We start from the raw sequence: 16559 nt of genomic DNA, 5'->3' as shown, positions 1-16559 counted from the left end.
GGAGCCCAGAGCCGTTCTGATGGGCTGCAGGGTCGGCTGGGACACTCCAGATGAGCCGCTTGGCACACGGGTGAGCTCTGAGCACAGTCCTGGCGTTTCTGAGTGCTCTGAGGCTGCCACTGCGCCCCCTGCACCATCCGCGGCTCTCCAAGCAGGCGGCATCCCAGCCAGGATGGAGTGCCTGCTGCCTGGGAGAGGGGAGTCTGGGGGAGGGCACAGTGAGGAGGGGGCCTGAGTCGTGGCCCCCCAGCCCCGCCTGACACCAGACCTGCCTCCCTCCCTCGAGGCACCCTGTCCCGAACTCTCCTTGTGGGCTGCCTGCTGCGTGGCTCCTACTCGCTGGGATACTGCTTTGGCCTGTCCTTCAGGCCCCCCGGCGCAGCCAGTCTTCCTCTCACGCACTGCTGACCCCGTTCTTCTCGGTCCCAGTGCGCCCCCTGCCCTCCCTGGGGCCTGCACACGTGCCCTCTGGATGGGTGCATGGGGGCCTCTGCTGCTGAACTCTTGTGTGAAGGGATGCAAACTGGACCTGTCCCGGTGACTGTGTCCTGGCTGCCCGAGGAGGGGCTGCTCAGCGGGCTGAGTCAGTGGCTGAGGCGGGAGGGGCCACAGGCCTCTGGGCTGGCTGCTGTCCAGCAGTGTGGCTGGGGGCGGGCTGCCCCTTGCTGGCCCAGGCTTCCCACCTACACAGCAAGCAGGTTCAGCCAGCTGTGTGCCTGGAAACGTCCGTGATCGTGATGCACCAGACCGTCAGTGCTGGGCGGGGAGAGCAGTCCCAGAGGGTGAGACGGGCAGCGGGTAGTGCCTCCATGTGACAGGGCAGGTGGCAGGCAGACCCCTCTCAGTGTCACCCGGAAATTGTCTTAATTGAGGCATTGCGTGGCAATTCCCAGTGGGCTGGCAGTGGCGGGAGGCTAGCCCACTGTGGCAGGGGAAGAGGGGGGACACCGCACCCTCCAGGGAGTTTCTCAGTGTGTGCCTCAGCTCGTTTTGGTGCCCCCACCCCAAGGGAAAAAAAAAACAGGTAAATGCCTTGTGTCACCGCCCTGTGCAGGCTGTGGTGGGGACCACGGTGATGTCTGAAGTGCCTTGGTGGGGCGGGCCCTTCCTTGGTCTTATACTGCTGGGCCTGGCGCCCTCCTGGCCACTGCCATCACACCTGGGGGCGGGGTGCCTGGGCCACTCTGGCTGTCCCTCGTCCTCTCCAGTGGCAGCTTTCCCCGAACTGCTGCAGAAGCCACGCCTGCCCAGTAGGAGATGCAGCATTGGTGTTAGGCCCCCAGTTTTGTCTGGACAGGGGCCCAGCCTGCCCGGGCGGGCCCTCCATGTCCACTGTGAGCCCGGGGACCAGGCGTGCAGGCTGCGGAGACTCAGCCCTGAGAGTTTCAAGCTCCTCTCTCTTTTTTCTTTTTTTTATAAATTTATTTATTTATTTATGTATTTATTTATTTATTGGCCGCGATGGGTCTTTGTTGCTGTGCACAGGCTTTCTCTAGTTGCGGCGAGCAGGGGCTACTATTCGTTGTAGCGCATTGGCTTCTCGTTGCAGCGGCTTCTCTTGTTGCGGAGCACAGGCTCTAGAGCGCAGGCTCAGTGGTTGTGGCGCTCAGGCTTAGTTGCTCCGCGGCATGTGGAATCTTCCTGGATCAGGGCTCGAACCCGTGTCCCCTGCATTGGCAGCAGATTCTTAACCACTGCACCACCAGGGAAGCCCTCAAGCTTCTCCCTTGCCCAAATGGCTCAGGCCTGGAGGTGCTCTGGCTTCCTTCCCAGGGCTGCTGGAGCAGGGAGGGCGCTGTGGACCGTCCTCCAGCTCCCACGGGAATAGGGCCCTGAGAGGGGCTCCACCTGGACATCCTGCCGTGGGCCCCACATGGGAGAGGCGGCGGTGCTCATGGTTCTGTCCTTCCTGGGCAGGAGTTTCTCCAGGGGTCAGCTGCAGGGACCCATCTGGGAACCTGACCCGGAGATATGGCTCAGAGGTGTGAGCTTCTGTTCACTTGTCATTCTCTCAGCCATCCTGGGCTTCACCTCACCTTGACTGGGTCTGAGTGCGTGTCAGACCCCATGCTGGTGGGGGGGCACCGCAGGGAACCAGACCTTGGGGCTGGTGATAGGCAGGGTGCCGGGTGCAGCGGTGGGCTAAGCACGGCCCGGGGGGGAGATGGCTGTGGGGCTCCCCAGAGCCAGTCCTGCCCCCGCTCAGCCGTCAGACAGTGGAGTTAGGCAGGCGGGAAGTGGGGAGGAGATCCCAGCCAGAGCAAAGTGCTGGGCAAAGGTGTGTTGAGGGAACCCGGCATCCTGGGAGCTGCTGGTCATTTTCGGCGGGCCTGCGAGTCTCTGGGCACTGCTGGAGGGAGAGCCGTGGGTGGGGCCCAGGCCTGGGCCTGTCTGGCCAGCACAGCTGCCGTGGTATGGCGGCACCTTTTGACCCTTGGCCTCACGAGTTCCTAGAGTTTCCCTCTAGGAACAGGTCCCACGCTAAGTCAGCACCTGTGCAGGAGACGCGTAGGCCCCGGCTTCTCCCAGCCCTGCCATTTGACCAGGCGCAACCCGTGTGCTTCCCGGGGGAGCCGATCAAGTAAACGGAGGCCGTGCAGCCTTTCAGAAGAGGAGGGTGCAGAACTATGCACGCGTCCTTGCCCCCCATCTGTGGGAGGAAGCAGGTGGGGGGCCACATTCCCGTCCCCTTGGGCCCCAGGGCAGGCTCTGGTCGCAGCGGCCCTCCTCTCATGCCCGCCACGTCCATCCCGCAGGGCATCTGGCGGATCCCCGTGGACGAGATCGACCGGCCGGGCAGCTTTGCCTGGCACATGAACCGCTCCATTGTGCTGCTGCTCAAGGTGCTGGCCCAGCTCCGGGACCACAGCACCCTGCTGAAGGTCTCCTCCATGCTGCAGCGGACCCCGGACCAGGGCAAGTGAGTGCAGCCGCCCGGTCAGCCGGCCCAGTCCAGCGTGCGGTCAGCCCTGTGGGGGCGGCTGGCACTGCCGCGGCTCAGAGCACAAGCACGTACTGCCTGGAGCCCCTCGGCCCCGTCTGCCCGGGGCATCTACACTAGCAGGGAGCCCAACCCAGTCCTTCTCCTCAAGGCCCTCTCTGTCCCACTGTCTGGAAACCAAACACCAGCGCCCCTGCCCCAGACTCCCTGGAGCAAGCACGGGCTCTCCCCACTGGGTTTGGTTTCTCCACTGAGACTCTGGACAAGCTAGCCCTTCCTCCTGCTTTCCCCAGCTTGGGGCGCCTGGGGATGCTGTCAGCTCGTGGGGACAGCAGGTGTCCAAATGACAGCCAGGGTCCCCAGGTGAAGGCCAGTAATAGTGGGCCGAGCCACAGGGGGCCTGGGCCTCAGAGGTAACCAGAGACCTCTTGGGACAGACAGGACTGAGGGACAGCCGCCACTTGCAGTGGTTGGGGGGGGTGGTCCCAGGAGAGACGCAGCTCAGACGTGGCGTGGCCCAGCTGCGAGGCCTCCTGCTGCCAGCACCATGCCTCACCTCTTCGCTGTCTCACTCACCTGTGCCGTGCCAGGGGCTGGGGTGGGGGCTTCAGCAGGGGCCTGGAGCTCCCTGGAGATGGACTTGTGGGAGAGAAGCGGGGGGCCCCCAAGCTTACTGAGCCTGGCCCGCCCCGCCCCTGGGGCTCACAGCCCAGCTCAGGGGGGCCCAGGACACAGTGCTGGGCGAAGAGGAGGAGGCTCGGGGAACACTTCTGGGGAGCAGACCCCAGCTGGGTGGGACTTGGAGGGGCAAGGGCTGCCATCCAGCTCTGATGCTCTGGCCACCCCCGCATGCCTGCAGGAAGTATCTGCGAGATGCTGACCGCCAGGTCCTGGCTCAACGGGCCTTCATCCTCACTGTGAAGGTGCTGGAGGACACACTGAGTGAGCTCTCGGAGGTACACCCCGCCCACCCTGGGCAGGTCCCCACACCCCCACCTGTGGGCAGTACTCCCCTGCCTCCCCAGGTGGGAAGGTCAGTTCAAAAAGGAACTCGCAATCACCTCGTGTGAGGCACTGACACGCTTGGCCACAGTGAGCTCGTGGATGGTGAGGAAGGTGGTGACGCTCCTGAGGCAGCCCCGCCTGGCAGGACCAGCTCAGGAGACAGCAGCTCTCACAGTGGAGCAGATGGCAAAGCCCGTGGCCCCGCACCCTCACCCGCCAGCCCCCAGGAGCTGGTGCACACACGGTCCCTCTTCACAGCTGGGTGCCCTGAGGGCCCGGAGGCTGGTCACCAGCCTAGCAGGCGGGGCCGCTGGGAGCCAGGGCCGTCTGGCTACAGTGCCCCCCTGCCCAGCAGAACTGGCTGGGCCTTGGTGCAGGGGCTCAGGGTGGACTCGGCTCTGCAGTGAGCACACTTGGTGGCCCTGGCAGGTCACTTCCCCGCGAGGTGCCCGCACATAGAGAAGCCGTTTGGCGAGGGCCAGCTGGTCCTCAAGAGCAGAGCCACCTCCAAGGCCTCATCGGCCCCCGTCAAGGCCGGAGCTTCAGAGCAGGGAGGGCCTTCCCAGGCAGCTCTCCAGGCCCAGCCCTGGCCAGCGGGCAGATGGGCAGAGCCTGAGTGGCCTTGGTGGGTGGGCAAACCTGGTACCCAAGGGTGCTTTCTTGTGGCAGAAACGCCAGACACACTGAGTCTTACCATTGGTTTCCTCACAGGGGTCAGAACGCCCAGGGCCCAAGGCCTGTGGCTTCCCCGGAGCCAGGATGACCACTGACGTCTCCCACAAGGCCAGTCCTGAGGATAGCCAGGAAGGCCTCCCGCACCCCAAGAAGCCTCCTCTGGCTGATGGCTCAGGGCCAGGGGCCGAGCCAGGGGGCAAAGCAGGCCCCCACAACCACCGGCCTGTGGCTGTGGATGCAGGAGATGGTGTAGACCAGGGCGGGGAGCGGAAGGACAAGGAGAGCTCCCGGGCAGGCCCCACAGAGCCCATGGACACAGGGGAGGCCGCCACCCGTGGCTCGGACTCAGAGCGGGCGCCACCCCTGCAGCCAGGCCGCCCCCCAAGAGACTGGGGCCCCGAGAGCCGGCCAGCCGAGCTGTCCCTGGAGGAGCTGAGCATCAGCGCCCGGCAGCAGCCCAGCCCGCCCACACCGGCCCCACCAGCTGCTGCCGCTGCCCCAGCCGCCACCCCTGGACCCAGGACAGGCAGCCACCCCGAGGAGGCACCTCCACGGCCCAGCCGCAAGAGGAAGCTCCTGGAGGACACAGAGTCCGGCAAGACCCTCCTGCTGGACGCCTACCGAGTGTGGCAGCAGGGCCAGAAGGGCGTGGCCTATGACCTGGGCCGCATCGAGAGGATCATGTCCGAGACCTACATGCTCATCAAGCAGGTGGGTGGCCTTGGGGCGGGCCTGGCGGCACTGTTCCCAAGCATGATCACTGCCAGGCCACCCGGGGTGGGCTTTCAGAGTCATTCCTAGTCACCTCTGAGGTTTTCTACTGTGAGCACGAGATAGGTTCAGATTTGTTAAAAGTTTATTTGTCAACTAAGCATTAGTAAAGCTGGGGAAACATATACCAAAAAGCAAAAGGAAAACAACATGCTTTTAAATGTTTATATTCACCCATAAAGGAAAGGAAGCCACTTTGCAGAAATCTTGTCAAGTCTGGCACAGGGAGCCGGGCCCCTGAGTAGGGGGCTGCAGTGGAGGCGCCCTTCTTATTCTGTTTCCTTTTTAAAAAAAAAAATCCATTAGGCACACATTTTTTTCTCTATTTAGAGAAAAATAGGAAGAACCCTGCACTGTGACTCGCTCATACAGGATGACCATCTTCATACACTGTTTTCCTTTTAACTTGTGTTAATTTGCACTGCAACTTGTGAGTGTGTCTGTCTTATCACCACCTCACAAGCATCCAGCAGTAACTTTTTTTGTTGCTGATAAACTAGAAAAAAGCCCTGCATTCCCTGCTGGTGAGGGCGGGCCCTTTGGCCTCTCCAGGCTGGCTGTCTCCCTCATGCCCTGCCTGCTGCTCATCCAGGGCGACCCCCAGGCCTCTCTGGCCTCATTGCCCACTTGAGGGGCAGGTTCTGGCTCAGAGTCCACCAGCCTCAGCCCCCAAGGATGAAATAGCACAGCCACAGACATGAATGTGGCTTGGCCAGCTGGGCCCAGAGCAGTGACCCTGGCGGATGGGCCTGGGAGACAGGGCTGGGGTCCTGGGGGGAGCAGCAGTGAGAGGGCTCATCCTGGGAGCTGTCCTCAAACACCAGGGGCCGGGGGAAGGCTGGCCACCGAGGCCCCTGCCCTCTGACCTTGGGCATCTCCTTGCTCAGGTGGACGAGGAGGCTGCCCTGGAGCAGGCCGTGAAGTTCTGTCAGGTCCACCTTGGGGCCGCCGCCCAGCGACAGGTAAGCGTGACCCTGCCTGTGCCAGCCTCGTCATGCAGAGCCCGCCCCGGGCTGCAGGCTGGTCAGGTGGGCCCAGGGGAGATGGGCAGCTGAGCCTCAGGCCCTGAAGGAGCCCCTGGCCACCTGCCTGGGGGTGCGTCAGACCCCAGCTCTGACTGGGCATGTGACATGAAGGTCCCTTCACCCCCGTACCTTTTTTCTAAACAGGGAGGATGTTCCCTACTTAGTCGACTTCAACTGGAAAGGTCGCTCCTCTGCACAGAGGTGGAGCTGGGATACGGGGCTGATAGGAGCAGGGTGGGCGGGGGTCCTGGTGTTTGTCCAGCATCGTGTTTTGGGAAGACTCCCTGCTGTTGGGTGGAGAGGGTGGGCTGGGGCAGGGGCCAGGTCTGGTGAGCCACAGGTGGGGATGATCCCGGGCCAGGTCACTAGGTCAAAGGGCAGGTACCTGCCATTTGGGTAGGTGCGGCCTCTTTATCCCCAGGGGTGGCCTGACTGCCCTGCCCCAGCAGCAGGCCCGGCCTTCCCAGTCCTCACTCTTCCTTGGGCCCCCTGGGGAAGGGTGTCATGAAGGAGTCCAGAGGCAGGAGCTCAGGGCAGTGGGCGTCCAGCTGCAGCCGGGGAGTCGTGTCCTAGTCCCTCAGCGGCTGGCTGCCCCTCGGTGTCCAGATGGGCTTTTTCTCAGTGGAGTGGGGCATCGGGCCACTACCCCACCTGGGCTCTGGGTCCGAGGAAGCCCAGGGGTTCAACCTTCACCAAGTGGGCTGTGGGCCACACAGGTGGGCCAGACCCCCAGCTGAGGGCAGGAATCCCTGGAGACAGGTGCCCCCCTGCCGGCAGTCCCCACCGCCCTGCTATTGCCAAGGCAGCAGAGTTCACAATGCATCCACCTCGTCACAACCTCTGATCTGTGGGACAGAAATGACTGCCCAGGGCCCCAGAGCAGGGTCGGGGCCAGGGGTCCCCCTCCTGCCTCCTCCACCAACCCAGATTGGGGCAGGTGGGCAGTGATCACTCCAGAGAAAGGAGGGCTGTTTCTGATGCAGACTTTTAAGGTGCTTGAAATGATAGAACCACACAGGAAACCCCCAGACAGCTTCCCCCTTAACTGGTCTCTGGTCTGAGGTGAAAGGGGGTGCTGAGCTGGCAGGAGCCAAGGGCAAGGAGGGGACATGGGGAGATGGAGGCCCACGGAGGACCAGCACCCAGCTGGGACCTGGCCTGTCAGAGGAGCCTAGGAAGCGACCTTAGGGATGACAACCATGTCGGTCACAGCTGTCCTGGGCCCGCCTCTGGCCAGCACTGCGGGGGAGGCGGCCGTGGCCCTGGGAGCCACTGCTCCCACCCATTTTGTGTCCATTTTGCTGGAGGCATTTCCGAGTTGCCACGCAGCCCGGCACACACCAGGAGGGTGCTCGGGACATAATTAGAGGCTGAGTGCCATCACCCGTGGCTCCCGTAGGACAAGGGACACAGCACCCACCTTCCCCGTGTGTCTGCCCACGACAGACAGGTTCTGTCCTGCCCGCCCTCCCACTGGAGGTCTGGGCTCATCCCAGACGCTCACTGCACAGCAGAGTCGCCGGGGTGACCGCACCCCGTGAAGCTGGGGATGGGGCCAGCAGAACAAATGTCAGAAGAGACAGGGTCACGGGGGAGCAAGGTACTCCCAGCAGGCGTGAGGCTTCCGCACTTGCAGCCCCGGGCAGGGGTCCCCCCGGCCCTGGTGTGGACTGGCTCAAAGTATGGTGGGCCTGGGGCTGGTGGCCTGCAGGCTGGGGTGTGGCTCAGGCACTGGGGTGCAGCCCTCAGCTCTGCTGCCAGAGGCCGCGCAGGGCCCCTGCCCCACCTCGCAGCTGCTCTCAGGGAGCCATGGCCGTCACACCGCCTGGGAAGTGGGCTTCAGGTGGAAAGTGGAAAAGGCCTAGCGGTAGAGGGAACTGTGTACACGAAGACGGGGAGGCCCTGAAGGGCCCGGCTCCCTGAGAACCGACGGCCCCTGGTGGGGGAACCACGGGGCAGCCGAGGCCAGGCTACAGGCAGGGGCCACGCTTGGGGCCACCTCAGATGCTGTGGCTTTGGGGCTGCACAAAGCCCAGGAGCTGACTCTTGCGGTGTCATCCCGGCTGTCTCAGGACCCCTCCACCAGTGGCCTTGGGAAGTCGCCCTCCAAGACTGACCTCCCGTACTGCAGTCCCCCACTGGGGGCCACCAACCTGTGCCCCGGGTCATGGCTGGCATGTTCCTCCCAGGCTGGCACCCAGGAGTGGGAGGGTGAAGATCCCGGCCAGCCTGATGCCCCTCCACTGAGCCCCTGCCAGCGTGGCCTGGAAGTTCTCCTAGGGGGGGACTCGGGGCCCCCCACGGTGTCCCGAGTTGGCAGAGTGGGCCTCCCTGCTAGCACTGAGGCCCAGAGCAGGGCACCGTGACAGGTGTCCTGGGGGATAGCATGGACTCAGGCCTGCCCAGCTGGCCTCCCTCACCCCCCCTTTGTCCTCCCAGGCTGCAGGGGACACACCCACCACCCCAAAGCACCCTAAGGACAGCCGAGAGAACTTCTTCCCTACAGCTGTGGCCCCTGCAGCCCCCGACCCCACGCCGGCGGACACCCCCCAGCGGCCCAGCGATAGCCACACCAAGCCTCGTCCTGCGCAGGCTGCCGCCCCGGCTGCTGCCACCTGTCCTCCCTCGGCGTCAGCCTCTACCCCGGACCCGTCCAAGGATCCCGGGCCCCCACGGCCACACAGGCCCGAGGCCACCCCCAGCATGTCCTCTTTGGGCCCAGGTGAGTCCCATCCCCTTCACCTGGTGGTGAGGCCCGGCTGGGCCAGAGCAGGGCCCAGACCCCGTTGCCAGCCAGCAGTAAGTCCTACTCATTGCATGGAGAGTGTGGGCACCTCCAGCCTGGTGATCCCTGAGAAGCTGTCTCCACCCCACCCCACCCTCACGGCACCCACCTCACCATGTTTCTCCTCCCACGAGGATTCAGGAGTGGGGAGGGGGTCCTGACCCCAGCGCACATGAGACCTCTCAGGCCTGTGAGCAGTCCTGGGTGCCTGCTGGGCTGTGGGGCAGACCTGCCCAGCCCCTGCGCCCCCGGGGCGAGGCAGACGGAAGCCAGCCAGGCTGAGGCGGGGGCTGCGGAAGGATGGGGCTGAGAGCTCTGTCGGCAGGAGGGAGCCCCAGTTCCTTCCAAATCTAGATGCCACTGGGAACGGGAATGGCAGCCCGCGGGCAGGGGCAGCCAGCAGACCAGGGAGGGCAGACGCTTCAGGACAAACACACACACGCGCACACACCCTGCACCTCTCGCTCCCTGCTCCGTGGACCGGGGCCGGGCTCCCACCTGCCCGCACATCCCTGCTCGTCCCCAAAGGCCAGGCTCACCTGTCCACCAGGAGCCATCGACGTGGAGGGCCACAGCTGGGGTGCTACTGTCCGCCATGCAGGCTCGGCCATGTCATTTCCTGACCCATCTGAACAAGGGGACAGTCAGCCCTAGCAGGAGTGCCTGGCCGGAGCCAGACCTGGAAGCCCGGTTAACCGTGACCAGGAGCACTGTTCCCACAGGCTGCTCTGCCCAGATGGAGGCTGAGGGCCCAGGCCCCCAACCTCGCGGGTCCCTAGTTTGCTCTGAAGGTGGGGAAGTGCAGGGACCCTCTACCCAGCCAGTCACAGCGGTGCTGGCCACAGCCTGAGACAGTCACCTCCCCTGAGGTAGCCCCTGCAGCCGAGTGTTTAGGGAGGAGCCTCTGAGGCCGAAGGGCCACAGGTGTGGCTCCACCCAGTGGCCTGGGCATCCCTCCTCTCTGCTGTCCCATGTATCTCGGTGTCCACACCCAGCAGAGCAACGGTGGCAGACGGTGAGCACGGCCCTACAGGCGGGTTTTGCTGGGGGTGACTTCACAGGGTGGTGGCAATGACCATCCACGACCCAGGGAAGCCACTCACTCCACGAAGACCTAGCTGTTGTCCCTTGGCCTGTCGCCGCCCCCGCCTGACTCCTGCCCCAGAGGATCAGAGCTTCGGGGGCGTCAGGCCATCAGCTGGTCCCCTGGGCGCTCTCAGGTTGTTGGTGGCCTCAGCTTCTCATCAGCTGTTGGCTGGAGGCCTCAGTTCCTCCACTGTGCATCCCCCAAGAGGGGCCCTGACACTACCCATCGCTGCCCCCGTCTGCTCACCTCCCTGTTTCCTTGGGTGTCTGCCTGCCACAGACCAGGACTTGATTTCCTGCTGACGGTGCCTGGCCCATGAGTGATTGAGGGTCCCTCTTGCTGAGGTGGTCAGGGCTCCAGGGGTGGGGAGTGGGCGCTCCAGGCCGTGGGACCAGCTGGCTCAGGACTCGGAGCAGGGAGCACCTGTCTGTGCAGGGTGCCGCCCGCCAGACGGGATTGAGGGGACCACAGTGTCGGCCTCGTGCCAGTAGAGAAGCCAGGGAGAGTCTGAGCCTGGGTCAGGGGTGCCTCCAGGACACTGGGCCTTGGGGACTCAGCGGCCAGGCTGTGAGTCTGCCTAGGGAGCAGGGAGGGTTGCCCCGATGGCTCAGGATTCCAGCCCGTCCCCCTGTTTCCACAGAGCCTGAGGCCTGGGGGCTCGGGGAGCCCCAGATAGCTCTTCCCTGAAGGCTGAGGCCCCAGGCAGGTCCCCTCCCCGTTGGTCCCCCCCCCCACCCTGCCGTGGTCCTCCTCACAGGGCCGCCTGGCCTGGGAAGCACCTCTCCACGTGCTTGAGTCTCTGCTGGACTTCCCTGCCTCGAGTGTCCCTCCTCCTCTGGCCACCCCTCAAGAAGGGAGGCCGGGCAGTGCCCTGGGGGCAGGAGGGACTGATACCTGCCCCCTGAGGGCAGACTTCGCTTCCTGCCAGCCTGGCCTGTAGACTGCTCGCAGCAAGGTAGCCCCCTGCCTGCCCCCCCAACCCAAGCAGCCCCTCCAGGTCGCTCGGCCAGGCCCTCAGTGTTGGGCCCAGCCAGGCAGGGCTTTGTCACCTATGGAAGGCCCTGGACCAGACAGCCACCAGACCTGCATCGCATCGTAGGTGCGTGCCCAGTGCAGTGACCCATTCCTGCCGCGGGGCCACAGGATTCCTGCTGTTCCACCTGCTCTGCGGGGCCCAGGAGGGCAGCTCTGGAGCCTCCGAGGGGCTCATCCCTGGCAGCATGTGGAGCTGGACCCTGGGAACGAAGAGGCTGTGACCCTGACTGCCGGACAGTCAGAACCGAGAAGGGAGGGCGTGGCTCGCGGCCGAGCAGCAAGGCAGGTGCTGTCCTCCAGGAGCTGGAGCTGACAGGCAGGAGGCCCATCTGTCCCCCTGCCCAGCCAGGGAGGGGCCAGCATCACCGCTCCTGGCCAAGTGGGGAGCGGCAGGGTGTTGGGGTCATGGCCAGCGTGGCAGGAGAGTCCTGGCAGGAGAGTCCGGGCCTGAAGGGGAAGGAGGAGGAATGGGAGTGCAAAGAGGCTGGACGTGGCTGGGGGCCCTGGGGGCAGGTGCACCTGTGCCGACTGACCACCTGGCACCATGGAGGCCGATTCCCAGCCCCCTCCTCATGCCTGGAAGGTGTGGCCTGGCAGGAGGGTGCCAGGCCCACCACCACTCCATCTCCTTTGTCCTTAGCTGGATTGTTCGGTTCCAGTGGCCACTCCTGTGAGCTGGGGTGGGGCCCCCGCTGTGTCAGGTTCATAGCATGTCCACAGGGGGTGAGCAGTTTCCTGCTGGTAGCAGCCTGGCCCCACCCGGGCGATTGTTCCAGCGGAGCCCCTGTGCGGCCATGGTGGAGGTGGAGGCCCCTATCCCAAGGGTGGGGAGTGCATCACCCACAGCCGTGCTGTGTCTCCACAGAGGGAGAAGAGCTGGCAGGAGGGGCAGAGGGCACAGGCTTCCTGCCCCAGGAGCCGCGGTGCAGCGAGCAGGTGAAGATGGCCCCCGAGGGCCCTCCAGCAGAGCCGCACTGCTGGCCAGCAGAGGCGGCCCCCCGGACAGGCGCCGAGCCCACCTGCAGCCAGGGTAAGGCCAGTCGGGAGCAGCCCATCACGGCCCCCAGGGCCAGCAGGCCAGGCAGGGGAGGCCTGACTGGAGAGCTTCCTCGGGAGGGAAGGGCCCCGAGACACCACCCCCACCCCCACCCCCACCCCGGCCTTCCACCCTCTGCCTCACAGAGGGGAATAGCTAGGGAGGTGCTGAGCACAGGCCAAGGTGGCCTAGCCGAGAGGGAGGGTTGCCTGTGCCCAGATGGGGCCAGGGGCGGGGCAGGCGTGGGGAGGGGAAGAGTCAGGGGTGGGCAGAGGGCTGGCCGGGTTGGGCGGAGCCAGACGAGCATCCGTGTCATGTCTGTGTCTGTGTCCGTGTCCGTGTCTGAGTCTGAGTCACAGCCCGTTCCCACCAGCCGCCTCAACCAGCCAGGCCCCTCGGGGACTCCTCAGGGCTGGGGCCTCTCGCAGACCCCACTCAGGACAGCAGGGCCTTGTGCCAGCCCGAGGGAGTCGGGCACCGGGGCTGAGTGAGCCCCGCTCCTTTTAAAGCCATGGAGCAGCGGAAGAATGTGGACACCAGCCAGGCTGTGGCTCCTGGAGGCTGCCAGCCCACACTGCTGCCTCGCCGCTCTGGCTCATCCTGAGGCGCAAGGGGAAAGTGGATGCTGGCCGAGTGCCCGGCTCTGGGCCCCAGCATCCTCCCTGTGGTGGGAACGACCAATAGAATGTGTGTCCCAGGGATCTCGGGTGGCCTCGGCCTGCAGTGGCTTGAAGTCGGGTTTTGGTTCCCGGCCAGTGAGAGTGCTGAACCCTAGCCACTAGACCAGTGGTTAGTGACAAGGCCCTGGCCCTTCGGCTTTGCAGAAAAGAATTTCCACAAAGACGGAAAGTAGTGAAGCAAGTAAAGTGTTTATTAGGAGGAAAAAGTGTACAGTACATGTGGATAGACACACAGGTGGTGGGCTCAGAGAGAGAGTGGTGCCCTCCTGCTAGTTTGAATCACTTATATGGGACATTTCTTCCGGGTTTCCTTTGGCCAATCATTTTGATTTGCTTGGTTCCGAGTCCGTATTTGGTATATCTCAGGATCCTCCCCTGTGTTCGTGCCTCTCTTAACCAAGATGGATTCTAGGGAAGAGACCTATATGGGTAGTGAGCATCACTCCCCTTTTGACCTCCAAGGAGCTTTCTAGTCAGGAAGGTCTCTTTGACTTGAGAATGAGGAATATGTGGTCTGTTATTTCTCATCTGGGCAGGGCCCAGCCTCCTTTCTCAATTGTCCTGCTATTTTCATCTTGGAGTATCTGTCCACAGGGAGCGAACTCCAGCTGTTCGCCCTGGGGGCTCGTCTATCTCCTGCCTCACTAGGATGGTCTGAGAGCTCACATGCATGCCTGGGAGGTGCGGGGCTTGCCCGTGTCCCAGCCCTGGGCACCCAGTGAACACTGTGCTTTTGGGGGTGCCCCACAGCCCAGAGCCAGAGCCAGGCCCTCCGGGAGGCAGAGAGACAGGAGAAGGCCTGGGAGCCTGGCAACAGGCCTAAAGAGAGAGGGTAGGGCGGTCTGATGCTGTCAGAGGAGGCGTCTTGCTGCCTCTGTGGTGCAGGGTTTGCGGGGGATGAGGCCCAAGCAAAGGAGGGGCAGGCGGGCCCGGGAGGCCAAGAGCCCGGCTCAGTCCACTGGGTCCACCCCGCAGTTGCCAGCTCCAAGGTGCCCAGTGGTGAGAGTGCCCAGCCACCTGAGGGCCACCCGGGCAAGGCTGAGCCCGGCCGGGCCAAATCACGCCTCCTGCCCAACATGCCAAAGCTGGTCATCCCGTCGGCCACCACCAAGTTCCCCCCTGAGATCACCGTCACGCCACCCACCCCAACCCTGCTCTCGCCCAAAGGCAGCATCTCAGAGGAGACCAAACAGAAGCTGAAGGTGACTGCAGGTCCTGGGTGGGACACAGGGCTGGGGGCGGGGTGGGGGTTGCCAGGCTGCCACTGACCACTGCCCCACCCGGTCTGTGCAGTCAGCCATCCTGTCTGCCCAGTCGGCTGCCAATGTGAGGAAGGAGAGCCTGTGCCAGCCGGCCCTGGAGGTCCTGGAGACATCGAGCCAGGAGTCCTCGCTGGAGAGCGAGACAGATGAGGATGATGACTACATGGACATCTGAGGGCCACTCCCCACGCACCACCCCCGCCCCACCCAGTGGGGCGTTCCCCACCACAGGGCCACAGGCCACGGGAGCCCAGCAGGGCCCGCCTCCTTTTTTATGAAGTGATTTTCTTTGTAAAGGTGACCGCCCCCAGCCAGGCGGCCGCATCCACCCTCTGCGGGCTGTCTGGGTCACGGCAGTGGAGGGTCCTTTTTTGGTTGCTTTTCTAATAAAGATGGAACAGTCGTCTTGGCCTCTTTGTCCCCTGGGGTGGCGATCCCTGTCCAGGCTTTCTGGGCCTTCCTCCCCAAGGCCAGGTCAGGGCCTGACCCACAGGCACCCAGGGAGCAGGCGGGAGCCACACGGGGCAGACGCTCCCGGCAGAGACAGCAGCAGGGCCTGGAAGGAGCACGGGGGTGAGGGCATGTGCCTCCAGAGTCAGGGTCAGGAGGCTCCCAGCCGTGCTGAGGAGGTGACTTGCACCCCAATGTGATGGGCACCCTCGGGAGGGCCTGAGAGGCAGGGGCGCGGCACTGGCCTCCCACCATACTCGCCCTCTGACAGGACCAGCCACATGAGTCGGGGGGCTTGGTGCAAGATACAAATGTGGGGCCCCAGCAGAGTGATGCTGGCCCCACCATCCCGGCTCCAAGCCCGTCTGTTCTGTGGGAGCACCTGCCCTTCGCAGTGTCAAGCCCCCTCCGTGCCGTGGGGGCCCAGCTGCCAGCCCCACAGCTGGGGCCCGGTCCTGCTCTGGGGGCCTCCTCTGAAAGGCGTTCTGTCCGGGGAGGGGACAGAGACCCTTCTTGCTGCGCTGTGCCCCTCATGGGCTGGACACTGTGCCCCCACCCCCCACCACCTGGGAAGAAAGGCCCAAGAGGCTGGACACTGCAGGGTCCCCAGCCCAGGCCCGGCAGAGCCACGTGGGAACCCAGGGCGCTGAACTGGCACTGACTCAGGCCCTTCTCAAGGCCGCAGGGCCTGAGGGGACCAGCAGTTACTCAGCTGAGCCCCCTGGACCCCCACGCTGCACTCCTGGCTTCTGGCGCAGGCTGGGGAGAGGAGGTGGCCACCTTCCTTCCCCCGGTCCACAGACCCCCTTTCTGGGAACAGCCTAGCCATCTCCCAGGGCCCTTCCTGGCTGGGGCGCAGGACACCTCGGACCCTCCCCAGGAGCTTCCTTCCCTAAGCCGTGCTCTGGGCCCGGGCGGGTCCCAGCACCAGCCTCTAGGCTGGCTTGGGACCTCAGTGCCCACACCCAGGGCACCTGCCCACAGAGGTGCTCTGAACACCCAGTAATCCGCTTGGGACTTCTGGTTCCGACTCCCACGGCTGGCTCCCGACACCTGTGGCAGCCCAGCTCTCTGGAGCAGCTGTGAGGCAGAGGTGACCAGGGAACAAGGCTGGCCGACCCCCGTGGCCAAGGCCGGTCATGTGGCCAAAGCCTGTGCCCCGCTACCTTCAGTTCCCTGAGGGGTCCAGGACCCTGTCTCTTTCAGACGTCTTGAGAAACCGCCACTGTCTGCCTGTCCAGACCCCGGGCCCAGGTGGCAGAGCCCAAGTGAGTCCTAGGCCTGGGTTCCCCCCATACCCTGACCTTGGAGGCTCCCAGAAGATGCCTCTCCCGGTGACCTAACCACCCCCTCCCAGTCTGGGCCTGAGGAGGAACGTATACAAAGAAGAGATTATGCAAATCGAGAGTGAAAGGGCAGGGGTGGGGGCGGGGCCGGGCGGCTCCTTTCCTGGTCCCCAGCCCAAGGCGGAAGCACGTCTGGAGCCCTCAGACTGACCCAGGGGCCCAGAGAGCCAGGCCAAGGGGAGACCAGGGTCCTGGCCTCAGCTCCCACCCCACCCCCAGGGTTAATTTGCCTGAGGCTAGGCCCCTCCCTCCTCCTTCTCCTCCCCCTCTCTCTCTTCCCCTCCCCCTCTCCCCCTTCACCTCCTCCTTCCCCCTTCCCCTCCTCCCTCCAAGGGGGATCCCCACGGAGCTGTGTCTGACAGCTCCCACCCTTCCTGAGAGGGAGCCCTCCCCCAGTGCCCACACAGCCAGCCTGCAGCAGGCACCAGCAGGACGTCACTTGCTCCCTTACCCCACCCAGC

The 16559-nt window shown here is 64.5% G+C and overlaps 1 protein-coding gene across 4 annotated transcripts in view; it reads left to right on the top strand.

Moving 5' to 3' along the window:
- The window catches only part of CABIN1 (calcineurin binding protein 1), a 102583-nt gene extending 87878 nt beyond the window's left edge, over positions 1-14705 (top strand). For all 4 annotated transcript variants that reach the window (XM_082640400.1, XM_082640399.1, XM_082640397.1 and 1 more), the window contains 8 exons: positions 2757-2920; positions 3801-3897; positions 4658-5332; positions 6280-6354; positions 8857-9139; positions 12190-12354; positions 14016-14242; positions 14334-14705. In XM_082640400.1, the coding sequence (XP_082496526.1) occupies positions 2757-2920; positions 3801-3897; positions 4658-5332; positions 6280-6354; positions 8857-9139; positions 12190-12354; positions 14016-14242; positions 14334-14477 (1830 nt within the window). In that variant the 3' untranslated portion in view covers positions 14478-14705. The remainder of the gene's footprint in view (positions 1-2756; positions 2921-3800; positions 3898-4657; positions 5333-6279; positions 6355-8856; positions 9140-12189; positions 12355-14015; positions 14243-14333) is intronic.
- Positions 14706-16559: the final 1854 nt, after the last annotated feature.

Source organism: Mesoplodon mirus (genome assembly GCF_964341445.2).
Source record: "Mesoplodon mirus genome assembly, chromosome: 13".
Lineage (NCBI taxonomy): Eukaryota > Metazoa > Chordata > Mammalia > Artiodactyla > Ziphiidae > Mesoplodon > Mesoplodon mirus.
This window is presented reverse-complemented; position numbering and strand designations above follow the sequence as displayed.